Source organism: Dermacentor albipictus, unplaced genomic scaffold (assembly GCF_038994185.2).
Source record: "Dermacentor albipictus isolate Rhodes 1998 colony unplaced genomic scaffold, USDA_Dalb.pri_finalv2 scaffold_14, whole genome shotgun sequence".
NCBI classification, from domain to species: Eukaryota; Metazoa; Arthropoda; class Arachnida; order Ixodida; family Ixodidae; genus Dermacentor; species Dermacentor albipictus.
The window spans coordinates 13,176,583-13,201,910 of record NW_027225568.1 but is presented as its reverse complement, the minus strand read 5'-3'; the positions used below and the strand labels follow the sequence as shown (position 1 = coordinate 13,201,910).

The following is a 25,328-nucleotide window of genomic DNA, read 5'->3' as shown; positions in this document are numbered from 1 at the left end:
GCACACGAATGGAAATGCGCTTAATGAAAGGGATTGTTACTGCAATTGCATTTACTGTTTTTGCTTTAATGCTTTATCTGTACTCTGGAAATCCTATTTCTGGAAGATTTAATTCTGGATGGGCGTGCCATTTGTTACTGTAATGGCAGTACAAAGTTGCCTGTGCGTTGTCTTAACAATGCCTTATGACTGAGAAGTTTAATTTTCCAGAATTCTCGTATCTGAACTTTCTGAGAAATCTGAACTTTTTAACAGCAACGGTGCGTGGACTCTCATGCTGTTACATAGGCTGTGAATGCAAGCAAATTTTTTTAATGGAATGTGTCTCAGTAAGTGCACACAGTTACCCACGAACATGTGAGGGGAGGACAGCCACTCCTGTAGCTCAGACGATAGAGCACCACACACATACACACACACCACACCACATGTGAAAGTTCTTGCACTGGTATGCCATCCTTTTTAGATGTAAAGCAGGAACATGGGAATAGTGTTTTCCTTCAAATAAATATTGAGATGACCATTTATGTTTCCTGCATGTCCATGGACGTAATGTTTGAAACATTGTATGTGCCCCCAAATATAATGGATGCTGTGGTGAAACACAACGACGACGATGGCAGTGACTACCTGTGTGGCGCGTTGCGGACAGAAGAGAGCACGAGGTGGCGGCGGCAGCAAAAAAAAAGGGAAAGAAAAGAAAAGAAAAACAGGAGGTGAAGGTTCGAGCGCACCAAATACAGGGAAAAAGGAAGACTGGTTCGACACGGCGTTCGAGCAGCCGGGGTTCGAGAGGGCTACCCGGGTGAACCACTGGGCAGCCTCCTGACCGTTCTCGCTCCTGCGGATGTCTTAGTGTCCAGTGCGGCTACCACCTGCCCACGACTGTTCCCGCCAGCCAGTACTGTTACTGGTCGACTTGATCTAGTATTGCCGTTCCTGAACGTTCAGGGCACCTCTCACCCAGCATTTCGGCAAGTCGACGCGCTACGTCCTGCTCAGCGACCAAATGGTCCTGCCACGGGCGTGACCTGCTGAAGATGACAAGGACGCGAGCGCGAGCAAGGACTTGTAGCATAGGGACAGCCTGAATGTGTTACATGTATTTTAGTTAATTTGTGATCTGTGCATTGTTCTGTTTGTATAGTGTATGGTATAGTACTTATTCATAGTATGTGGTATTTACCAACCTAAACGTCCACGGCTCCATCCTTCACTGCACCACATATAAAAAACGTGACGGTCCGCTATCTCTACACTTCAGATGCCAGAGTGTGCTTTCTTTTCAGTAGGAGGGTGGTAAGTTCGGTTATTTGGTTGAGCGTCAACATTCTCAAAAAACAGCACTAGCTGTACAGGACTGCAGAAAGACGGGACTGTGCTTGTATCCTTCATTCTGTGTTCCCATAACCAGCGATGTTTTTCATTATGAAACATCGTTCCAGCGCACAATTGAACACGGACGAGAAGAGAAAGACAACACGAACGCCAGTTCAATTGTTCCATGTACAATTGTGCGCTGGAACAATGTTTCATAATTCTAATCACAACCAACTAGCCCAGCTGTCCATACTGAGCAATGTTTTTTCAGAATATCTTTTCACGAAAATATTTTTAAAAATGAAAACTGCACCAGGAGTCAAGGCCAACTCGGTAAAGGCCTCCTCACAGTGCGCTTGCTAACCAGGCTTCTCATCTTGCAGTGTCCTAAATGCCATTTGATAGCACTGCAGACAGTGCCTGTCGCTTCTGCTGAATGTATGCAAGCTGTATGCTTCCTTAAGTGCAGCCTCAGCCAGGGGTTCTTCCTGGAACTGGAGATTTCTTACTGACACGAAAGGCTTGTGTCCTGTTTTTTTAGATAGCTGTCGACTCTGTAATTACTGTCTGAAGCCTCGATTCCCCGAGAGGACCACAAAAAATTCATTACAGCACCTTCTGTACAACTTGTTCAAAACATGCGTTACACATAGCCTGGCTTCCGACGTGAAAAAGTAGACTCATTATGTCACTTAAACCGTAAATGGTGGTAACGTGGTATCACAAATAATTTAAATGGACTCCGAAATACGTTTTGAATGTTGCAACAAAGCGTTGTGGATCTATTAATGAGGCTCCTGTGAACATGTGAGCCAAATATGATTGCACTGCATGCAGCAGGGAATTTACAGCCTCGTGTCAAAAGCAGTGAAAAATCGATTGCTCTCGCTGCCGTAGTGTCGTCGCACAGCGTCAGCACAAGCAGCTGGACCCACAACAGCTGTTGGCTGATTTCATCATCGCCAAGAACATTCCCAGCAATACAAGTGTTGCTCATTTCAGTTAAATAAAAGAAAAATATATATGGCTGCGATCTCAAAAAGGCAGAAAAATAATTTCATCTTTGCACTGTGCATCTAAACACGACATTAGCACGTTGCTGCATCTGCTGCTCTTGGCCTCCGAGATGAAAAGCATAGCGTAGATACCAGGGGCACAATGAGGTGCTGCCAGGAGCAGTCTCGCATTCCACATTTGGGCGGGGCCAGCGGGGAATTGCTCCCTTGTGTCCTCTTGCTATCTCTCCTGTTTAGCTTCCAGTGCGCTAGTGGAAATGAAAGAAGACACAAAGCCGCTGATCGGTCCAATAACCACATCCAACTTTTCAGGTGCTTGAAGGATTTTAAAAGCTTTTGTGGCAGGAGATTTGTGAGGCGATGTCACTAAGGATGTTATGTTGGATATGTTATGATTAATTGTAAAAATGTTTCAGGGCCTTTTTAAGAGACTGCCAGTCAGCCCAGTGTGGTAGTTGAAGGCCATACAATGATCTTGTTGGCAAAAGCTGCCAAATCGGTCTTTCTGATTGTGTGCTTCTCTTAGAAACATAGGGGGACATGATACCCTCTTGTACCGTCGAGTGCTGAACGGACTCGCCTTTCAGCACACGGCCATAGTCTGTGTTTATGCATCAGTGATACTAGTATATATGGTACCAAGAAACTGCCACAACAGGTTTTGGTGACATGATGAGTCTCCTTCTTGTCTGAAGCCGCCCTGCTCTTGACGAATTTGGTACTGGTCACATTAAAAGCTAACATAATTATTTGTTGCACTCTCAGACAATATAAACACGATAGTGCAACTGCTGGCTCGGCTGCTATACAATAAAGCAATACAAATGAGAAAAATTTTGCTGTTAGTACTCCTTTGACCCTTTGACTGCCACTCCTGCAATAACTCAGCCATCCACGCTAGCACACCCCCTGTCATTCCTTAGTACAGTAGAACCTCATTGACACGTTCCCATTACACACATTTTCCCCAGCTCCGTGTGCAATCAAAAACAAAAAAAATGGCCCTATAAAGTTACTCATTGTTACCGGTTAGTACGTTCCTGGAAAACATGATTTTTCTGCAACAACGTTCAATACGTCTCCAAACTCTGATCGTATGATACGTTTCCCGGCCGCTAGATCCCATGTAAACCAAAAAATGCGCAAAGAGCACGCGATCAAGAGCAGTACATAGCCGCCCGCCACAGCAGCTTCACCTCAATACTCGCCTGCCTGTCTCACGTGAAACGCCGGTGCCCACTCAGTTTCTCATTTCTGTACCAGCAAATCTTCTCCAGGGTCGTTGCACACGGCCTTCAAAGCTATCACCGCCAATCCTCTTGCTATAAGCATCTTCGCCTATCTGTTTCACAGCTCGTGGTGTCGTCGGAAGCATAGTGCACGCTTTTAATAGGCGATAACTGAAACTCACCGCCGTTACCCGCTGCAGACCGCGACCGTATATGTTCTCCGGCCACTAGATCACGTGTGAACAAGAAAAGGCATGAGGTGCGTGCGATTGATAACGGTATATAGCCACCCGTCCCACATGAAAACGACAGCGTGCACAGTTTCTTCTACCAGTACCACCTAATCTCAGCCTGGGTCGTTTCACGCCGCATTCACAGCGATCACTGCCAAACCTATTTCGATAATCATCTTCGCCCTATCTGTTTCGCAACGCATGGTGCATAGTGCCATTGGTAGCGTACTGCACGCTTTTAGTAGGCAATAATCCAAATGCACCACCATTCCCTGCTGCAGGTGGCACGATGTCGGCATTGCGCTTTGTTTTGGTGGCATCCACCATCGCTCACCAGCTCAATTTCGTTTCGGTTTACCATTGTCCGCTTAAAACACCACGCAATATTAAAACAACAAAAAGCGTCTCATGCCGCAACGATCGCTGCGACACTTCACGTTATGCAGATGTGAACAATAGTTCAGCCTGTCACATTTTTAGTTACTTCGGATCGTATGTTTTCCCAGTTAATACATTTTTTCTCATGCTTCTTTTCCAAAACGTATGAATGAGGTTCTACTGTATATTTGTGTTGTGTTTTCAGTGCACTTCCAGCCTCTCCAGAAGCAGTTAGAGGGAAAAATAACATTGCGTACCTATTGTGCCATCAATAGAGAGGTCATTCTAAACACACGCAAACCTTTCAAGTTAAAGTTTTGACTGTAGGTAGAGCTAATGTCCAAGTGCTGTGTCACGGCAGGGACATAGCACTGTTTTCAAAAAAATTCTGTTTTTCAAAAAATTCTGAAATTCCGTTTGCAAGAAGGATTGCCTCATCAGTCTCCAAATCTTCCATGAAAGTTTTGTGAAAGGTTGCCAGAGTGGTACTTGCCTCGAGCAAGTTCACAGAGAGAAGTTTTTCGATCGGGTGAAATCGGTGCAGAAAATTTGCTGACTAAGTAACTGTGGTCTAAAAAGAATGTGTTTCTCTACAAGTCTGTGCTGTGTTATGATTACTGCTGCTGCAGTGCATCTGAAGCTCACTCTTGGGTCCGCTATAAGGCATACGCTCAAGACAAGCTTTAAAATAAGATTCTTGCCATGAACCACCCCCTCCTTTTGATTTTGGTCCACAGCAGCTTCACAGATTTTGAAGTTCACAGGTATGCCAGGAAGCTGCAGAGATTGTGCGACTGAGCTGAATGGAAAGCAATTATTGCAAAGTAATGCTTGCAAAAAGCTGAAAAGCGATCAATTCTGTGGAGTCACTCCATGACTGATTTTTCTGCTTCAAAACGAGTCGCAAAGCTGGTGAACCAATCAGCAACGCAGGAGCAGGGTACGAGAATATGATGATGGCTATTTCACGTGGCGATAGCGGTGGAAGCAAACGAGAATAGCACCAACGGTTTTCATGTGGTGACAGGCTAATTGCACTCGCTGGTGCGAATGTTGGTCGCCATGATGAGCTCCGCGGTCGGCAGTCAGTCGTATGGTTTTTCAATCATCCCTGTGAATGCTGTCAAAGTGCCGGCTTTTTTTGTTGCTTGTAATGATGCGTGGAGCACATATAGTTAAATTGGCACATGACAAACCAAGTAATGGTGTGTTTGTTAGCTAAGTGCTCTTAATTCATGGCTGCTTCTCATGCAGGTCTTCACAAACGCCAGCTGGTGCACTTCAGTCAGGATCAGCTATACGGCCCAATCGTGATTGAAGTGAACCAGCAAGAACAGGGCACCCCACCAATGGCTTGGCACCTCGGCCCCGTAGCCACCACCACACAACTAGCACTGGAATCAGCGTCGGTGTTGGACAACATTGGGACAACACTGGATTTCTTATCTGTACCATCAGGGCAGCCATGTCCCCTCTTGGCAAATTGGGTTCCATGCTTATCTTCAAATATCTCCCAAAAGTTGCCATTTTCTGCATCTGCAGCATCACCGACGCGGCAGACACAAAGCCATCTCCGTTTTTTTTAATTGTTTACAGCTCTCACATGAGGCATTGGGTAAGGGGGATGTAACAGTGAGAAATGAATAGAAACAGCAATATTTGCATATTCAACCTAATATGAAAACATTCAAGGATTGATAAAAAAGACAAGTAGACATACTAGTATAGTTCTTTAAGTTCTTGCTGCTGATGTTTCTGTTGGGAATATAATTGGCATTTTTTCTTGGTCTTACTTTACTATTTCTATTTCTGGCATCCTTGCATTAATAGGTATTAATCCACTTTAGAACAGATTCAGATTATTCCAAAAGTGATGATTTAGTGGACCTATGTTCCCCCCCAACACAATGGCAATAACTATGAATTGAACACTGAACTCAGGGCAAGCTGCAGTGGTGTAACAACAGCCTGTTTGTTTTTTGTTTATATTTATATATATATACACACACACACACACACACACCATCTTTTCCCATATCTAAGATAAAAGACAAAGGTGCTCAGAATATGCCTGACGCTCTCTAATCTCTGGACATCGTTACAATAGATTTTTTGGCTGTTTTTATCAGTCGGTCGATAGCATATCCATTGCATGCATACGACATTTCTTGAGTTTATTAAAATGCCTGACTAAATGTTAAATAGTTATCTAGTCATTTGCCCACTTTACATTTTTGGCTTGTATTGACACCAGCACATTCCTTGGTGCCAAACTTGCTTTTATGAGTCTGCATTTATCACATGCTGCGAGTATGAGTAAGTCTCTCAAGGTTTTTTTTGACAGGTCTCTTTGAAGTGCTGGAAACTGTCTTGTTGTTTATTACCATTGTTCAATTTTTTATAAAGTTCTCAACTTGTTTATTCTTTATCCGACTGTGTTCGTTATCTGTGATAAGGCACACTGCTGGTAGTTGTGTGGACTTGCCTTAGCATTGGCCCAGCTGTGATGTTTTCAGAGCTTCGAGGCATTGTTTCAAGGTTTTATTTTATTTAATAAAAAACAATACTGTGCTTCCTAATCTGGCTTTGTTGCATTCTGCTGCTTCCTATTTTTCTGCATTGAATTTGAAGCAAATGGTTTCACACATTGTCACACTTAAGTTGCTGACATGTAGGTGTGCACACAAAAGAAGGCAAACCTGGAACACCGGAACTGTTTGTGGGTAAACTTGTGCCTTGCAAGGCAAAACATGCAACTAAACGGTTGTGATCAAGTCTGACTAGAGCAGTCAGTGATTGTTCAAGAGAGTGTTGTTCGTTATCAAGGACTTGACAGCAGCCGGCAGTCCTCGCAATAATTTTCAAACTCTACAGTTGCAGTTGGTACTCCATAGCTCTTAGATTGTTGCATAGAATTTTAGGACAACGTCGAAACACAAAATGAAAGGCACAAGCGCCGACTTCCAACTAAAGTTTAAAATGCGAGGAACATTGAATATGTACACAGAACACAAAGAAATATAGAAACCAACCATTCACATGGTAGAGTCAGCACCTTAGATCGGGAAACTTATACAAGTCGACTCACTCAGTCTCAGTTAGATTTGCACCGACTCTTTAGTCCGAGCGAGCCCAGCCAAGTAGAATTTGGTAATCAGAGTCCAGCTGAGCTTTTTCTGTATGCTGATAGCAACATGTGGTGACGCACTATATAAACAGAGAGCACGTAAAACTAATACTGCTGTGACCTAAATATTCTACTTCACTACTGGTGCAAAGCGTTGGTAGTAATGTAATCGTGAACATGCAGTACTTTTACTTTTTTTTTGCTGATAACACTTATGTGACACAAAATTTTGCAAGTATCAGTGATGGAAGCGCTGCATCAAACTGCGCCGTGAAGGAAATCCTGCTACATGCTGTGCCAAATTGCTGTTTATGGCACCCATTGCACCAGTCAGGCATGGTGCAATGGGTGTGATAAACAGCAATTGCTGTCGGGGAATATTTTGCCCGTGCGAGAAGGCGCCGCACATCAAGCACTCACACTTCGCGACTCGTCCTTGCCTGCTTTCCACCTCAGCTGCAGCGTAAACGGCGTGCGGTTGCCATCTTATTGCACTTGGACATTATACGGAACCTCAGGGCGACACTGACGTAGATTACGAACGCGGAAATTCATCTGGAGTGTGCATATAATTGCTATAGCAATAATATTTATGTAGTTTAATTATCATGACGCACGTTTGTGAGGGCACAGCTGCTCGACGCCTTTCTTGCGGTCGCGTAGGGGTGTATCGACAATAGTGTAAGGCACATCATGGCTAGGCAGCTCTGACATAGAAAAAAAAATGTAAAAACAGGGCAAGGAAGTAGTTGCGGATACAAGTCGCACAGTTAAGACTGTTCAATCTATACCTTTGAGGACAATTAAAATAGCATCGTCGTTTCTGTTCCATCTGGATTTGCGCTGCTTAGTCGTGTTGCTGTCAACTACCAGCTTGCTCAGCTAGTTAAGCCTCGATATAAAAAACTCGAAATGCTCGATATGACGAAGTATTTAATTTTTTGTAACCTCTTATCCCTATAGCACCATGTATTTAGAACCTGAATATAATGAAGTGTGTTTGTATGTGATTTCAATATAACGAAATTTCACTGCCGCCGCAAAGTAGTGCCGAAGGCAGTAATTGGAAACTTCCGTGGATGCAGATGATGAAATGAATTACAAAACGCTGCTTGCGAACGCCGAAGTGGAGCTGCAGCATGTTCCGTATGAAATTGTATGAAAGTGAGTCTATGAGTGACATCGAGGTCGCAAACTTGTTCAACGAACACTTTATTAATGTGGGTGCTTCGGCAGATGACCGCGCCAAAATACCTTGCGAACATTTTGTGAAAACACACTGTCAAAATACTATACTTATGTCACCCACTGATCAACATGAGATAACTGATGTCATATTGGCTTTAAAAAACGATTGCGCTGCTGGAGCTGACGATATTAAAGCTAGACCACTGAAAGCTGTCGCGCTGATGGTAAGCATCCCCCTTAGGCACATTATCAACCTTATTCTTTCAACCGCAGCGTTTCCAGGCGCAATGAAGCTAGCCCGTGTGGCTGTAATGCATAAAGGTGGTTCCGTTGAAGAAAAGATCAATTACAGACCACTATCGGTGCTTCCTATCTTTGCAAAGATAGCGGAGAACATAATACATAAAAGATTTTCTGACGGCAAACAGTATAATAGTAAGCGAACAATTCGGGTTTAGGAAAAACAAGTCTGAAAGTGCACTTCTTGAAATAAAGGAGCACATACTAGACAACATTGAAAGGAAAATAGTTACCCTGGGAATATTTCTGGATTTCAGAAGGGCTTTTGACTGTGTCCAACAAGATGTGCTCTTAAAGCAATTGCAATCGTATGGAATATGCGGGAAAGCTTGGTCTTTGATAAAAAGCTACTTAACTTTGAGAGCTCAATTCACATGCATAAATGACGTAAACTCGGACTTAAAATTTGTAAAATTCGGTGTACCACAGGGATCATAACTAGGACCAACGTTATTTTTATTATACATTAACGATATTGTAAACATTAACAAAAATACAAAGTTAATCTTATATGCAGACGATACAAACGTATTTTTCTCAGGTGCTCATGTAAGAGAGGTATTTCATCGAGCTAACGAATGGCTAACAGGTCTGGATTTGTGGCTTCAATCTAATAGACTTCAATTAAACATCAGCAAAACGAAATACTTACTCTTCCGGCCGCGAGGAAACCACCCGACTGTAAACTTGCATTTAAAATTTCAAAATGTTACCATCGAACAATCTGTATGAGTTATATTTTTGGGGGTGACATTTCAAGAAAACCTCTCATGGACGCCTCAAGTTGACAAGCTCCGAAGTGAGCTAGGGCGAGCTGTTGTAATCTTAAATAAAGTAAGATATTATATCCCGTCTGCGGTGAAAAGGCACATATACTACGCGCTTATTCATTCCCGGTTATGTTACTGTTTCTGGTCAACAACGACTAAGACCAACCTAGACGGTCTTTTTTCCTTGCAAAAGCGAGCGGTGCATGCAATCGGAAATTTAGAACTTTCTGATCACACTACACCCTTTTTTAAATCAAATAAAATACTGCCTATTCATAAACTGCATAAAGTTGAGAGTATGACGGAAGCCCGTCTGGCATACATGGGCGGCAGATTGCCTTCGTTGCGATTAAGAGTGTGCGCCGTGGTTTGGATGATTAGGGACTCAAGATAAGGACGCGAAGAATGATTTCGCTCCTTCGCAATCACACGAGATTTCTCCCAGTTAATCTTATGTGATGTTAATGTTATGTGATGTTAATCTTATGTTATGCATCAAACGCCTTGGCCGAACACTGCGCAGCCACATCACATAAGATTAACTGGGAGAAATCTCGTGTGATTGCGAAGGAGCGAAATAATTCTTCGCGTCTTTATCTTGAGTCCCTAATCATCCAAACCACGGCGCACACTCTTAATCGCAACGAAGGCAATCTGCCGCCCATGTATGCCAGGTGCCTAGCTTAATCATGTTTTCAGACGCACATAAAAAGGGGCGCCAGCTCTGCCGCTTCTTTCATTGTGAACAAGGCTCCCGTGGGGGAGCCGAAACGTAAATAACTCTTAAACCATTTTTGGTCGGTGTCCAGACCTCTTCCTTTTAAGTATAAACTGCATAAATATAAATTCGACCTGGAAATATTTCATCAGCACCAAACAACACCTATCCAAACCAAATATCAAGTGAAACCTGGTCCGTACTGCCTACGAAAGAATTTAATACCCAGGCCACGTTCTCGTACAAAATATGGCGATCAAAAACCAAGTTTTATGATACCAGCTTCTCAACGAATATCCGGAAATTGCTGAAGCACTCGTTACAGCTACCTCAATGCACATTTTCAGAAAAATGCTCAGAAATTTTTTCCTTAACACAGACTAAAAATCGTGCCGGACTGATCCCAGTTGGTTTCCGCTTACTCTGTCTTGGCTTTTCATTGTGAAAGTCCTATATATTTTCTGTACCCGGATGATTGTTTCGACATAAATACAGATACAATCAGATACATTGTACAGGTATATATGTTACTGATCTAAAAAAAAGGAAAGAACACTTATTGATGTTTAAGTTCTACCGTGTTTCAAATTGCGGCTATTAATTGTATTCAGTACTTTTTGTTATTAATTTATGTGCTTGTGTGACCGCAGCTGCGAACGGTGGCGAGGCCCAGTCAGGCACGTTCAGTGCCTTTTGTCGCGTCCCCCAAGGCTTTTCTGTAAGGAATCTCTTGAATAAATGAATAAAGAAAGAAAGAAGAAAGTCCAAGCGCGATAAGATCCTATCGCGCACCGTGCGCTTTAGGTGCGATTGAAAGTGCACGAGAATGAGATGAAAGATACACGTACTCTTAAGCGAAATTACGCCCTTTTGCCACACAACGGTACACTCGATCTTGAGCAAAATTACACCCTTTCGCCACACAACGATAATCGTTATCTGTCTTGACCGCATTTACTTTCTTCAACGCGGCGCGCCCGGTACTTCCCAGTAACGAACGGCATGCGCGTTACCAGCATACATAGCACTGCCGACAGGAAAGCTAGGGCGCCTCCAAGATGTTCGTCGCATGCCGCCAAATCTCGGAGGCTTTAATTTCAGCTTCGTTCCTTTATGTTTTTATTATTATTATTTTTTGTGACCCATAACGCTGCTTAAATCGAGTGAGTTCATGCAGGGGCTTGTAACGATGTTTCACTTCGCGTTACTTCAGCGCGCAAAGGTGTTTCACTTCATGTTAGTTTCATTTAAATTCATATTTGCTGTGTCAAGCTGTAACTTAGCGCAACAATCACGCCAACTGTTGAGGAAGTAGAACTTTATCGCTGATGATATTGCACCCTCGCCCACAAAATACTGCGGGGTGCTCGAGCGCGTGGCGAAACGACACTATTAGCCCCGAGAACGAACGCGAGCGGCGCTGCGAGCGCCGCTCGCGTGACGTCAGGGCACGGACTCGCGCCTGTCGTCTGCTACAGTTCGGGCGTTGTCCGGGCGCTTTCTGCGGTGTTTTCGTTTGTTCGCCCTCGTTCTCTCTGCTTGTATACTTATGGTGGTCGTCTCAAATATATTTTTACGACGTCTTCCTTTGCGAACATTTATTCAAAGAGCTAATTTCTTAGACAACAATGCAGCTCTCGAAGGCAACGCTACAGTGCCAGCCGAAGCGACGCAGACCAGCCCATTGCGGGTTTTTCATACGCGGATCGACAATCGCAAAAGCATAGCCTATAGGAATCCAGTTATGATACCATACCTGCCGCGGTGCAACAAGTATGTCACAAAGCTGGCTATGTATGACTTCTACAGCAGTTACGTTGATTTTATTCCGCTAAAACAGGCTTGCTCACGACGAGTAGTTCATGGTATAATATCGAATTTTTGCATTTCCTCACAGAAACGCTCGGCAGTAGCACGGTGACTTAACTAATACTGGAGCTTAGATTCTACACGCCTCACTTGCTTCTTTAACTGCTTGTCAACATTAGGCGGTTCTTCACGTGTTTATTTTTTTTAAGCGGCGGAAATTTGAAGTAAAGTTAATGAAGGCTTACAGCTATTTACAAAGTACTAATAGGAATGTACCAATATATATTCCCTTTTCCGTGCTACACGTTCAACTCACCTCTTTAGAGCGCGTTTGTTAATGATTAATAATGCATGTTATGTTCCTCTTTTTTTGTCTATGTTACCAAGTGTATATCATTTATTTATTTCAATGCCGCAGTGTGTTTTGCATTGTTATCGTGGAAATATTTCACTGTGCTTTCATATATTGTATAACTGCAATGTTTTATGGCCACTATATAAATGTAATTTATATGGCGCTTGATGTGTTACCCCATGCAGCCATATTGTACCTAAGAGGGTGAGGTTACCTCAAGCCGCGTCTGTGCGGCTTTTTTCCCTCATCCACCTCCATTTACCACTCCTATGTACATGTGTGTGTGTAAATGGAACTTAATTTAGCCTGCACGGTTCTCTTTTATGTACCGACGACGCGAATAGTTATCCGTTTGTATAATTAAATAACGCTGGATCGAGACATGGTGAGACAGAAGGTGCTTGAATTTTCCTTTTGTAGGCAATCTAAGCTGCGTAGTAGTAGCTCGAGAATACTTTAGCCATTCCAGTTGGCGCTGTAAAAAAATGCTTTATGGTTTTAATTCGAAGTTGAAGTGAACTGATGGGTTTCGCGAACATAGCGTGCCTCGCCATATGGACAGTCGATTGTTACCGTTACGTGATCAGGGGTGTGCCATATTGTCGATAAAGGCTACTGAGGGCCACAATGATACATTTCATCACTTTCAATTGAGTGGCTCTCGATCTAAACAACGAAACTTTTCTCTCAGGTGATTGCTACTATGGTGTTTGTGAATTAACTATGTAAATACTCTACATGACGCGCCGTCGTGTTAGCAGCCATGAGCAATTCGTTTTTTGGAGGCCTGTTTCAGAGGGGGATGAAAGTAGCAGCAAACATTTTCATAAGAAATGCGCGCCTAACTATTTTTTACGCATTAATGAATGGCCATATTTGAATAGAACAGCACACCAGAGTAATAGGAATCATGATGACAGCTTCGCTGGGCAGTGTCTTTCTAACATCGGATAACATGTTGACGCCAATTACCAAATTTTTCTTCCACGTAAAATGCAATACCTCTCATAGCTAAATACTAAAGGAATGTTAAGTGTTTAGCGAAGCATCATACACAACTTCGCTCGTTGAATTTGCAGATATTCTTTTTTTAGTCAAAATTTACCGATAGACACGGCGCATATATGCATTGCAAAAACTAGTAGACCCCTTTAACGCTACTTAGCTTGCGATATCCAAGCCGCAAAGTTTCTCGACTCACAAGCTTTTGAAGAAGAAACTGTGGTTAAGGTATTGCAGCTGAAAGAAGCCGACTTATTCTTCAATACGTACGGCTCGAGCCACCATACCCCAAGCATACACGAAGGGAACGAGCGCGCGCGGCAGCCGAGCGAGCCGGAGCAAGCGGCGTCCTGGCCGTGACGTCACTCGCGAGAGGGCGCCATTCCTCTTTCTCGGGGCTAATACTCCTCCCCTTCTAGCAGCGCACCCCTGGGGTGCGATCTTGTACGCGTTCCAAACTCGAACGGAGGCGGTCCGTTCTTTCTGTCGCGAAATTGGCGGTCCGTTCCGTTGCGTTTGTCCGATAGCAGACAACACGGAATGATTGACAGCAGATATCACTTCACAATTGACGTCATGGCGTTCTTCACCGTTCAAACTGACCAACCGTGTGCGGCTCGGTGGAACGGACCACCTCCGTTCTATTTTGGAACGCGTACAAGATCGCGCCCCTGGTGTCCAGAGCGACGCCTGCGCGCATTAAAGGGCCCCTGAAACGGTTCGGACAAATTTTGTAGGCGCGTAGGGTACAGCTTAAGTAGAACATTCGCACCACAATTTAAGTGAAGCGTTACGTATTAATGGAGCTACAAGCGATTAGAAGTTACCCTCCTCCCCAGCCATGCTTTTCCTCCTCAACTCGTTCGCCGAGCGAGCGGGGCTAAGCTCCGCCTTCACTGCTAGTGCGTCACGATGCGGCGTCACATCGTTCACTTCCGGTGGTTTTGGAACCCGCCCCCGCCCGCGCGAAACCTCTCCGCTCGCCGCTTGGCTGTCGACCCCAAGCGAGAGCTATCGAAGCAGCGTGCGTTGCGAGCATTCTGTCGTAGCGCCGAACGTGTCTGGTATTCCGTTAACCACAGGCAAGCTGGTTCTTTCGGCAAATGACTGGAGGCATAAACTCAAGCTGATGAAGCAACTTTGGCGTAGACGTACGTGAGCGGCCTGATCGGTCTGCACGGTCCAGACACTTGTTGGCGCAGCGCTTAACCAGCCAAACAAAGCGCTAATATTGCTCTAACCAAGTGTAAAACATTTTAAACATTTATAAAAACAACGTGTTGATGATTACACTCCTGCGAAAAATACGCACCAGCAGCAAAGAATATGCTTCGTTGCTGCTACTGTGTATGGTTGAGCTCTATGCCACCAGGTGGCTGCACCGTGCAGACCATTCACATTTGCCCTTCTGCTCATCTCGGCTCGTCCGGCGTTACGGCACAGTCAAGCGGCCAGACCCTGTCCCCTTGCGCTTACGTTTGCCCTAATACGGGACTCACGAAACGCTATTGCATTAGTAATCTTCCGGTGTAAAGTGACGGCCACAAACGCACAAATCCTGGCGCCGATCGGATAGCGGCAGTCCGATGCGCAGCAGCCAGTTCGCTCGTACGTACGCTACTTTTCGATAACGGAAGACCGTCTATGTTGAACGACAGGGCTATCACAGAAGGCGGGTGTTCGACATGGCACAGTACGTACGCGCAGCAGCCCAGCTTTAAGCCCAAAATGGCAAAATATTCCCCTGGCTATAACGGTGTTAACCCGCACTGCTCTTGCGCTTGGCGCGGTGTGCGGAAAAGAGTACGACCATCTTCGGGTAGTACCGCTAAAGAGGGATGGCTTCGTAACAACTTCAATAAATCTGTAACTGCCCTTCCTTTGATATTGTGGTGAACAGCCCACATCCGCAATTTTCCTCGAAAGTTGCCTTCCGTGATCACTTTGTCAACACTCACTGCCTCCTCTTCATCGACAGGATTCGTAGAATGTGGGCTGCTTTGAACAACCACATAGGAAGCAGCGTCGACAGCATACGTTTCTAGTGAGCGTGTATGACAACCGGCACGCCGATACTCACCGCAATCCACTGCATCGCAAATGATAGCGTCATTTCTATTCTGAACACCTCGGGAAACTCCGGCTACGTGCTTCGGCGGCTGTTCTTGTGGACGTTGATCCTGCAACAGGTGCTCGCTTGAGCACTCAAGAAGCGCCAAAGATTTCTTCGCCTCTCGACACGCTTTTTCTGAGACGTACAGTTCTACAGGTCGCGACATCGAATAACCACACTTCACGCCGAAACGCGTGGCACAGGCGTCACCAAACAAAAGACAATACGGAAACTATACCAAGCGCTAGCAATCTCTCACACGGGAAGGGTTGGGTTGGAAAACTCTTTCTTCACGCAGGAAAATCCTAACGAAACAAAAAAATGATTTGGTTCGTAGTCAGCTGGTCTGCGTGCTCGTGGTACGAGTTGCGGCCGGAAAAAACGCCAGTTGCGTTTAACTTTTCCTTTTGCATCATTACTTCTTCGAGTGACGGCTCGCCGTGACGCTGGCAGATCCTCGGAACCGCATACATATGATATGGGTTAGAAAGATGGAAAATAAGATCATGCCAAACAGTGTCCGTCGTCAAACCCTGCATTAACCGTTAAACCCGTAAGCAATATGAATGACACCCATTACCTCATCTGGTTTTTCCCTAATTGTACAGCACTTTTCGCGCAAATTGACAACTGCAGTGGAAAGGTGAGTCGCAAGGAGTTCAGAAATTACGCGATTTACTAAGGGAGAGAGCCGAGGCAACAGCCAAAGAGGAAGGAAAAGTGAAAATTAACAAATTGAACTTTTTTTGTGTGAAAATATTTATGGATCAACGTCTCCTTATTTAAGAAGGAAGTATAGAAAATGCTGCCGCAAGTGGTGAATTATTCCGTGTCTTTTGAATGACGTTTATATTTATACAGTTATCAGTCGAGCCGCCTGACGTAGCCACTTCTCTGCTGTGCTAATGTAGGTGCTTCTTCCGCGGTGGGCGCAGTACGTCTAGAACCTTAGCGTCCTGCGTTCTACGTGGTTGCACGGGACTGGTGACCACGCATTGTTACGCAAATTCAAAAATATGCAACATGGGTTGGTTTTGGCTACTAAATTGATAAAGCATCAAACGAGGGATCCAAAAGATCAGTCACAGCAAGCGTAGCAACCGGGCACTCTAGGGATGAGGGTGGCGTTTCGTCGGATCGCACGGGCGATCGGGAGAGCGCATCTGCATCAGAATGTTGACGCCTGGTTCAATAGATGACGCGAATGTCAAATTCTTGGAGCCAAAGAACCCACGGTCCAAGACATCCCGACCAGAGCGCGTGGTGTTTTGTCACAACGTCGAACGGACGGCCATACAAGTAAGGGCGAAATTTGTGTAAGGCCCAAACTATAGCCGAACATTCTTTTTCCCATGACAGAATAATTGGATTCTGTTTGCGTGAGGGCATGACTCGCACACGCAACCACATATTCCGGAAAGCCAGGCTTGTGTTGCGCAAGCACGGCTCAAAAACTAACGCCGCTGGCATCCGTATGAACTTCGGTCGGTGCACTCGGGCCGTAGTGGCGTAGAACAGGCGGTGGGGTAAGCAGACGACACAAGGTGGTGAAGGCTTGTTCATATGCCGGAGTCCAATCGCGAAGGTCACCAGGGCCAGCCAGGAGTTTCGTCAGGGGAGTGACGATGCAGGCAAAATTTCGCACAGAGCGTCGAAAATAAGAGCAAAGACCGACAAAACTTCGGAGCTCTTTCGCTGTTGTCGGCCGCGGAAATTCTGTGACAGCACGAAGTTTGTCAGGGTTGGGAAGGACGCCGTCTTTGGAAACGACACGGCCAAGTATGGTCAGCTGAGGGGCTCTGAAGCGGCACTTTTTCAAGTTAAGTTGAAATCCAGCGATGGCAATGCAAGTAAGGACTTCGCGTATACGAGAGAGGTGAGTGGTGAAATCAGGGAGAAAACTACCACGTCGCCTAAATAACACAAGCAAGTTTTCCATTTGAGGCCTCGCACAATATTGGCCATCATCCTTTCGAATGTCGCGGGCGCATTGCAGAGGCCGAATGGCATTACTGTAAACTCCTACAGGCCATCAGGCGTAATGAAAGCTGTCTTCGAGCGGTCGGATTCATCCACTGGCACTTGCCAATAGCCCGAGCGCAAGTCCAAAGAAGAAAAGAATTCGGCACCATGTAGACAACCCAGGGCGTCATCTATGCGCAGTAGAGGATAGACATCTTTTCGTGTAATCTTGTTGAGGCGACGATAGTCTACACAGAAACAAATCGAGCCAAATTTTTCCTTAATGAGTACTACGGGAGACGACCAAGGGCTGCAGGATGGCTGGATAACACTACGTTCAAGCATGTTTTCAACTTGCTTGGTGGATGACACGCGGTACGGACGCTGGCGTAATGGTGCGTGATGTCCCATTCAATGTGGTCAGAGACGGTACTTGTGCGGCATTATGATGCTTGGTTCCAGTCAAAAGAGGCATGAAAATAATTTACCAGAGTAATTAGCCGCTCACATTGTGTCGGCTCGAGGTCATCGGCAATAGAGCGACAAAAGATATCCGGTGATATTTGGTTAGTTGGCACATGGGGTGTCAGTGCTGTTACATTGGCTGTATCCACGTCGTCGGCAACAGGGAAATGCACAATAACGTCAGCGTCCACAGTCTGGATGGTACCAATAGTCTCGCCACAGTGCAAAGCCAAAGTGCACCGATTTGGGTTAGAAATCAGTATTTCTGCAGCACCATGGTGAACCGTGAGGAGGGCGAACGGCAGCAATATAGGCTGGCGGTGAATGAAGACGGCAGCGGGTGTAAACATGACCGTCGCTTCGGCAAGTGATGCACATGAAAGAGGGACAAATACAGCACTGTGAGGAGCAAGGTCAGTATCTGAAGCTACACAAATCCTGCTAGCATCATGAACTTGAAAGTCGTGGGATGGCAAATCGCACAGAACGGAGAACTGAATCTCAGCACGTGCACAGTCAATGACGGCATGATGGCGTGTCATAAAATTCTAACGGAGAATAACACCGTGGAAGCAACAAGTTAACACAAAGAAATCAATCGAATACAAAATGTCTGGAATCAGCATCCTGGCAATGCACATAGCGAGTGGCTGAACTTGTTGTGCACTAGCTGTTCTAAGTAATGGTACGGAAGACATCATGGTCACTTTCCGTAATGCACGACAAAGCTCACTAATCACGTATACAGCAGCACCTGTATCGATGAGCGCAAGAGATTTGATGCCATCAACGTACACTTCAATTATAATTGGAGTACACTTCAATAAGGTTAGCGGGGAAAAAGCGAGGACTCTGATGTTCCAACGATGACGCAGTTCGTGCCTTAGGAACTGCGGAAATCAGTTTTCCGCCTCAGTAGTACTGGCACTGGGTCTACGACGCATGGGTGAGAGTGAGCACCGACGAGAGGAGGGCGAGCGACGAGTGCCGTAGAGATGCGACTGCGGTGCCGGTATGTCATCAGCAGCGTAGACTTCCGGTGGTGGTCGTTGAGGCATACGGAATGGTCGGAAGCCGGAGCTGGGTGGTCGCGCGGTGCCCACGAAGGCCGGCAAGCGCCGGCGGCAGACGCGCGCTACATGTCCCGGAGTACCGCAAACATAGCATATTGGGCGGTTGTCAGCAGTGCGCCAAGGATTTGTACCCTGCTGCTGTGCACTGAAAAAGGGAGCCGCCGGCTGGCGAGGCGAAGGCCGAGGAGAGAACACCGGCAGGCGAGACGCCGAAAGTGGAGGAAAGAATTCCGGCAGATGAGGCGTCCGTGAAACGGCTTCAGCATACGTCAGAGGCGCGGCCACGGGATCCGGCTGACACGGAGGTGGTGGTGACAACTTTATTGCACACAGGGGAGTTGCGGACACACAGGTCCTTGGGCCCCCGCACGGCCCCACTGCACTCAAACGTTCATGTCCCGGAGGCTCATGACGCTGGCAGCCCGGCCTGTGGCGATGGCTTGCTTGGCCGGGTCCTCGGAGCGCAGTAGGGTCTCCCAAGCCTCCCAAGTAGTAAGGTGCTCCAGGCCCCGCGGGGGAAGATCGGCCGGGCGGAGGAAAAGGATGTGATCGAGAGTGGCTTTGGGGTGGTGGCAGAGGGTACAGGAGCGGTCGATGTGGACGTGGTGATAGCGCGAGCGTATATAAGGGGAGGGTAAGGTGCGTGTTTGGAGCCGCCTCCAAGTGTCTGGTGATAATTGTCGAGGGAGGGATGGGGTGGGGGGTAGAGTAAGTGCTCGGCTTTGCAGGCTTGCGTCAGTTCACTGAATGAATGCATGCGCTCCCGTGAGAACCCTGGATCGGAGGCCGCCGGTGCCCGGTTGAGAGAACCTCGGGCTAAAGCGTTGGCAGCCTCGTTTCCAGGATTCCCAGAGTGGGCAGGCACCCATATGAGCTCCATGTGGCGGGGCGGGTGTACAGCGAGGGAGTTCAGTATGCGAAACGCAGGGACGTGAACTCTCCCGCGAGCAAAATTTAGTATCGCAGTTTTAGAGTGCGATAATATATACCGGGCCTCCGTGCGCGTAATAGCTAGGCCAATGGCGGCCTCTTCAGCCTCCTCCGAAGTGGCAGTTGGTGATATGTGAAGGGTGGTAATAGGTTGTAGGGAGGGGTTCGTGATGGCAACAACCGCGTCCTCACCTGTGCATGTGGCATCCACCCACACAGCACCCGGTTCCGTGCCATAGTGTTTGTGGAGCGCCCGTGCGCGAGCTCTGCGGCGGGGTTCGTGGTAGGTGGGGTGCATGTTTTTAGGGAGAGGTTTAATAAGAAGATCGCGGGGAATGTGGTGGGGGACCTGGAGCTGTGTGGGATCCGTGGCTGGTATCCTGATACCGAGGGTGTGTAGGATGTGTCTGCCGGTGGTGGTTCTCGCGAGACGTATGTATTGTGTCTGTCGGTGGGCCTCAATAAGCTCACCTATCGTGTTATGTAGGCCTAGCTGGAGGAGTTTTTCGGTAGAGGTATTTAGGGGTAGGTGTAGTGCTGTCTTAAATGCTGTTCGAATCATGGCATCCAGGGTGGAGATTTCTCTGCCCTGGAGTTTAAGGTAGGGGAGCGTGAAGAGAAAGCGGCAGAGGACGAAGGCATGAATGAGACGACATAGGTCATGCTCCTTCATACCCCGGTGGTGTGCAGAAACTCGGCGGATTAGGTGCGAAATCGGTACCGCCGTCTGCTTGAGTTTGTGGATGGTGAGAGTGTTTTTCCCGTTATTTTGGATGTGGAGGCCCAGTACCCGGAGAGTGTGTACCTCGGGGATGTACCGATTTTCCAGTGTCACGGTGATAGGGGTGGTGGGGCAGTTTCGGGTTGTGGGGCGGAGTATGAGGAGCTCCGACTTCTCCGGAGAGCATAAGAGTCCGGTACTCCGCGCATTTGTTTGGGTGAGGGTAGCTTCCGACTGCAGAGTATTCTCTATGTCTCCATCACTGCCATGGGTGGTCCATAGAGTGATATCATCAGCATAGAGTGCGTGCCGAAGGTGAGGGATGGCTTGTAGTTTGCGGGCAAGGGGAATGAGAGTGACACTGAAGAGAAAAGGGGAGAGGACAGATCCTCGGGGGGTGCCAATCCCACTAAGGGTGTATGGGCGGGATGTGTGGGGACCGAAATGAATTTCGGCTGTGCGGTTCCTAAGGAATGCTTCAATATAGACGTACATACGTTCACCTATGTTCAAGGGGGAGAGCGCCGCCATTATCGCTCGATGGTCTAGGCGATCAAAGGCCTTGGAGAGATCCAAGGCGAGAACGGCTTTTGTGTGGCCCGGTATGAGGGGGTCGAAAATATCCTGTGTGAGCTGGAGCATGGCGTCCTGTGCCGACAGGTGGGGAAGGAAGCCCACCATGCTGTGCGGGTAGAGGTCTTGCTCCGCCATGTGTTGGGTGAGTCGGGCTAGTGCGACATGCTCCAAAAGCTTGCCCAGGCAAGAGGTTAGGGAGATGGGGCGAAGATTTGCAGGTGTAAGGGGTTTGTGGGGCTTGGGTATGAATAAGATTTTGGCATGACGCCAGGATTGCGGAAGGGTGCCCTCCTGCCAGCATGTGTTGAAGTACCCCGTGAGCTGGGCAATCGATTGATCTTCCGAATTGCGGAGCATGCTATTGGAGATACGGTCAACTCCTGGAGTGGAGTTAGAGCGGAGAGTTAGGAGGGCCGCTTTGACTTCTGCTTCCGTAATCTCCGCGTCGAGATTGGTATTCGGGGTGCCTGTATAGGGAGGCAGGGGGTTTGAGGTACCGGGAGTTGTATGTGTGTTCCCTAAGTATGTCGATGAGTGCGTCGGGAGAAAGGTCGGTCTTGTGTATAAGGCATGTGACGTGTTGTTGTGTGGCTGTTTTAGATTGCGTGGGCCAATTAAGTGACGGAGGAGTTGCCAACTGCGCTTGGAGGACAGATTGCCAGCCATACTATCGCAAAACTGTCCCCAGTTGGATCGGCAGAGCTCCTCAGAGGGCTCAGTAAATTTTGTTTGCAGCGCGGATAGCCGCTTTTTAAGGGTCCGGTTAAGCTTTTGCCCTTTCCAGCGCTCTAGGATGCTATGGTGGGCCTCCCATAGGTGCGCAAGGCGAGTGTCGAGGGTGGGCGTGTCTGGTGTGGTGTCAATGGTTCGAGTGTGTGCGGAGACATCGTTCATGAGTGATGCCACCCACTGGTCGATGTCTGCAATGGGAGCGTCAGGAAGGGCCGCCCGTGCGGCGCGGAGTGCATCCCAGTTGGTGAGTTTGTGTGTTAGGTGAAGGGTCGTTCTTTGTAGGGTACTGTAACGTAGAGAATGTAATGATCGCTCCCTAATGTGTGGTGCGTTGTGTTCCACGTAATACCCGCAAGGTTGCGGCTCAGTGTCAAGTCCGGGCTGGTGTCCGCGCTGACACTGTTGCCAATTCTCGTGGGGGTGTTAAAGTTGTTGTGTATTGTGAGGCGGAGCTCTTGTACTAAGGACCAGAGTCGTCGTCCTCGTCCCGTGGTGGTGCGGTAGCCCCAGTCAGTATGCTGACTGTTGAAGTCCCCTCCGATTATCAATGGATGCTTGCCTGCAATACGATGGAGATCTCGCAGTAGCGTTTCCAATGAAGCCATCGGATGAGACGGTGGGTGGTATATGTTTGCAATAAAAACAGATGGTGTGGAGTGTGTCTGTTGTATGATTTCTGTGATCACGCAGGGTGTCTCGGAGGTGATCTGATGCGTTTGGTGTGTAATGAAGCGATGTATGAGTGTGGAAGCCCTGGGTGTATTCGTTGCGTCCGAATGAGCAGATGTGTAGCTGGGAAGTGTGGCAGGGGCATGTGTGTCCTGAAGGAGAAGGATGTGGTGCGTGGGAAGTGTGGGGAGGAGGAGCTGGAGGGGTGCGCGCTTGCCCCGGAAGCGGCGGCAGTTCCATTGCATAATGGATAAGGAATTAGGTGGTAGCCCCACCATACTGTAGCTTGGGTGGGGTGAGTATAGGTGGGTTGGGTAGGGAGTTCTTTGGGGTAGGTGGGCGGGATTGACAGGGGCGATGGGGGAGCTGCAGCGAGGGAAGGGCCTGCTCGATTGTTTGGAGGTGGGTGTCGTACCGTGCAAGGCTCATCTCAAGGGTGTGCACCATGCGCGTAAATGCCGCTTCAATTTGTTGTTCAAAGCATTAAGACAGGTGGTCGATAAGCTGATTGAGTTTCGCCTCTAGACGCGCGTCCATTTCGGCGAGTTTAGCGTCCATGCGGGCCTCTAGAGATTGAAGGTCGGTCTGGGTGACGGGTGTGTGCTCTGTTGTGCGTATTTTCTTGGGTGGGGGTGAGGTGGGGGTTTGGGTGTGGGTTGGGTGGGAGGGACGATTGGCGGAAGCTGTAGAGGGTAAAGGTGGGAGTTTTGATGAGAGAGGTAAGACGACTCACCTCTCGCAGGGCCTGGAGCTCCCGGTCACGGGGGTCCACCTGTGTGGGCGGGGGGATTGACGGCTTGCTGGGAGCGTTCAGTGTTTTGCCTGCTACTCTGTCCGCCCAGGAAAGCTGTGGACACTGTTGGTCCTGGCGGCGACGAGACGATGAGCGAGACGTGCTGGAGCGACGGACGCTGGAGCGGTCCGCGTCTCGTTCTGGTGTGCGGGAGATGTGCTGTTGTCATGACGCGGGTGGTGAGCGGCGTCCCCTCGCTTTGCAGCCTTTAGTACCGGTCATGTGGGCGCCTCCACAGAGTATGCAGGCTGGGGTGCATGTCGGGGTGTCCTCTCGGGGGTGCGGGATACCGCATCTGGAACAGTTGTGCGTACGCTGAAGGGTACACACATCCGCGCGATGCCCTGGTTTTCTACAATTTGTGCAAGCGTCCAGGTGGGTTCTCTATAAACTGCAGCTGTGGAGTTTGCCTCCGTAGGAGATGGTTCGGGGCACCGGACCCGTCTGGAAGGTGATAAGGATCGAACGAGTCCGTCGCATGCGGCGCGCATCAATGATGGGGACGCTAGGGTTGCCCGTGATGAGGTCGTCCAGAATCTGTGCTGGGGTTTCTTCCCAGTAGGCGTTAGTGATCACTCCTCTTACTGCACCATCTGGGGGGGGGGATGTAGGCGGTGACGGCGTAGACTCGGGTTCGAGTGGAGAGTTGTTGGATGGCGACCAGGCGTAGCGCGTCGGCTTTATGCGGGGTACTCATGGTGCAGGCATTGTTGAGGGGGTGGATAATCAAGGTGGTGGCGTCTGGTGCTTGGAGGTCCTTGGCTGCAGTTAGCAGGGCCAGGCGAAGCTGGCGCGGTTGAAGGTCGGTCAAGGTAAGTCCCCCGGTTGAACGAAACACTATCTTGTAGGCATCCTCAGGCAAACGCGGCTGGCTTTGCGACCTCTGTGCCGCGAGACGCGTTGCGCGCAGCTGGGACGCTTGGTGTACGGAATCTGCAGGTCGCGAGCCGGTGGCGGCGTTCGCCTGGTCCTGGATTTTCGGTGCTCCTTTCTGACGGGTAGGCTCAGGATATGATTCCAGTCCCGGGGATCAAAGTCCTTTGGGTCGATGGTCTCTCCGATCACTTGGGCCTCCATACTGTCGACGTCGGGGAGGTCGAAGCGGCTTAGGCTTAGCGCACGGTGGCGCGAGGTCTAGTGCGGCAGCTGATCGGCAAAAGGCGGTTTTCGGCCCGTGGGCCCGCTTAGGGGGGACCGACGGCCACCAAATTTGAACAGATGGTAGCGCTCACCTTTACGAACGGTGTAGTGAAGAGATGGGCACTGCGTGGATGGAAATTTGAACGAAATCGCCGTGTTTGTTCAGAGCCGATGCGAAGCGCGTTCGCACTCGCTGGCCCCCTGGCGGTCCTCCTCCGGAGGTGGAAGAGCTTCTCTCACTTGCTCTTGAATCCTGCGATCTCTCAGATCGCAGGAGCCAAAAACTGAGAAGGCTTCTCCGTGGTCGAGAAAATAGAGACCTGTCGCGCGTCCTCCTCGCGCACAAATTCTTTTATTTGCGTCAGCAAAGTTGTGTGGTTGTCGCCAATAACCAATGCTGCTAACGAATCTTCCGTAGGCGGTTGGTGCCGAGCTATGATGCGTTGTTTCCGTAGCTCGTCAAAACGTTGGCCCATACTGATAAATTCGACCATGGTACGCGGATCCTCCGCTAACAACATTTCAAAGGCGTCTTCATCAATGCGTTTCATATAGTGTTTTGTCTTGTCCTGTTCTGCCATTGACGGATTCACGCGCTTACACAGGTCAATGACATCTTCGATGTAACTTGTGAAAGTTTCACCATAGAGAAAGAAATTCAGCAAGAGGGGACACTCTTCAAAAACTGGCAACAGGAAACACGTCACGC

The 25,328-nt window shown here is 48.0% G+C and overlaps 1 protein-coding gene across 3 annotated transcripts in view; it reads left to right on the top strand.

Moving 5' to 3' along the window:
* Window positions 1-6,722, top strand: part of LOC135905830 (protein TsetseEP-like) — a 62,813-nt gene extending 56,091 nt beyond the window's left edge. The window contains exon 6 of one of the 3 annotated variants that reach the window (XM_070528694.1): window positions 5,431-6,722. In XM_070528694.1, the coding sequence (XP_070384795.1) occupies window positions 5,431-5,494 (64 nt within the window). In that variant the 3' untranslated portion in view covers window positions 5,495-6,722. Of the gene's footprint in view, window positions 1-2,217; window positions 2,424-5,430 lie in introns of those variants that run through there. The other 2 variants (XM_070528693.1, XM_065436868.2) reach the window with 2 other exon arrangements.
* The last annotated feature ends 18,606 nt before the right edge of the window (window positions 6,723-25,328 follow it).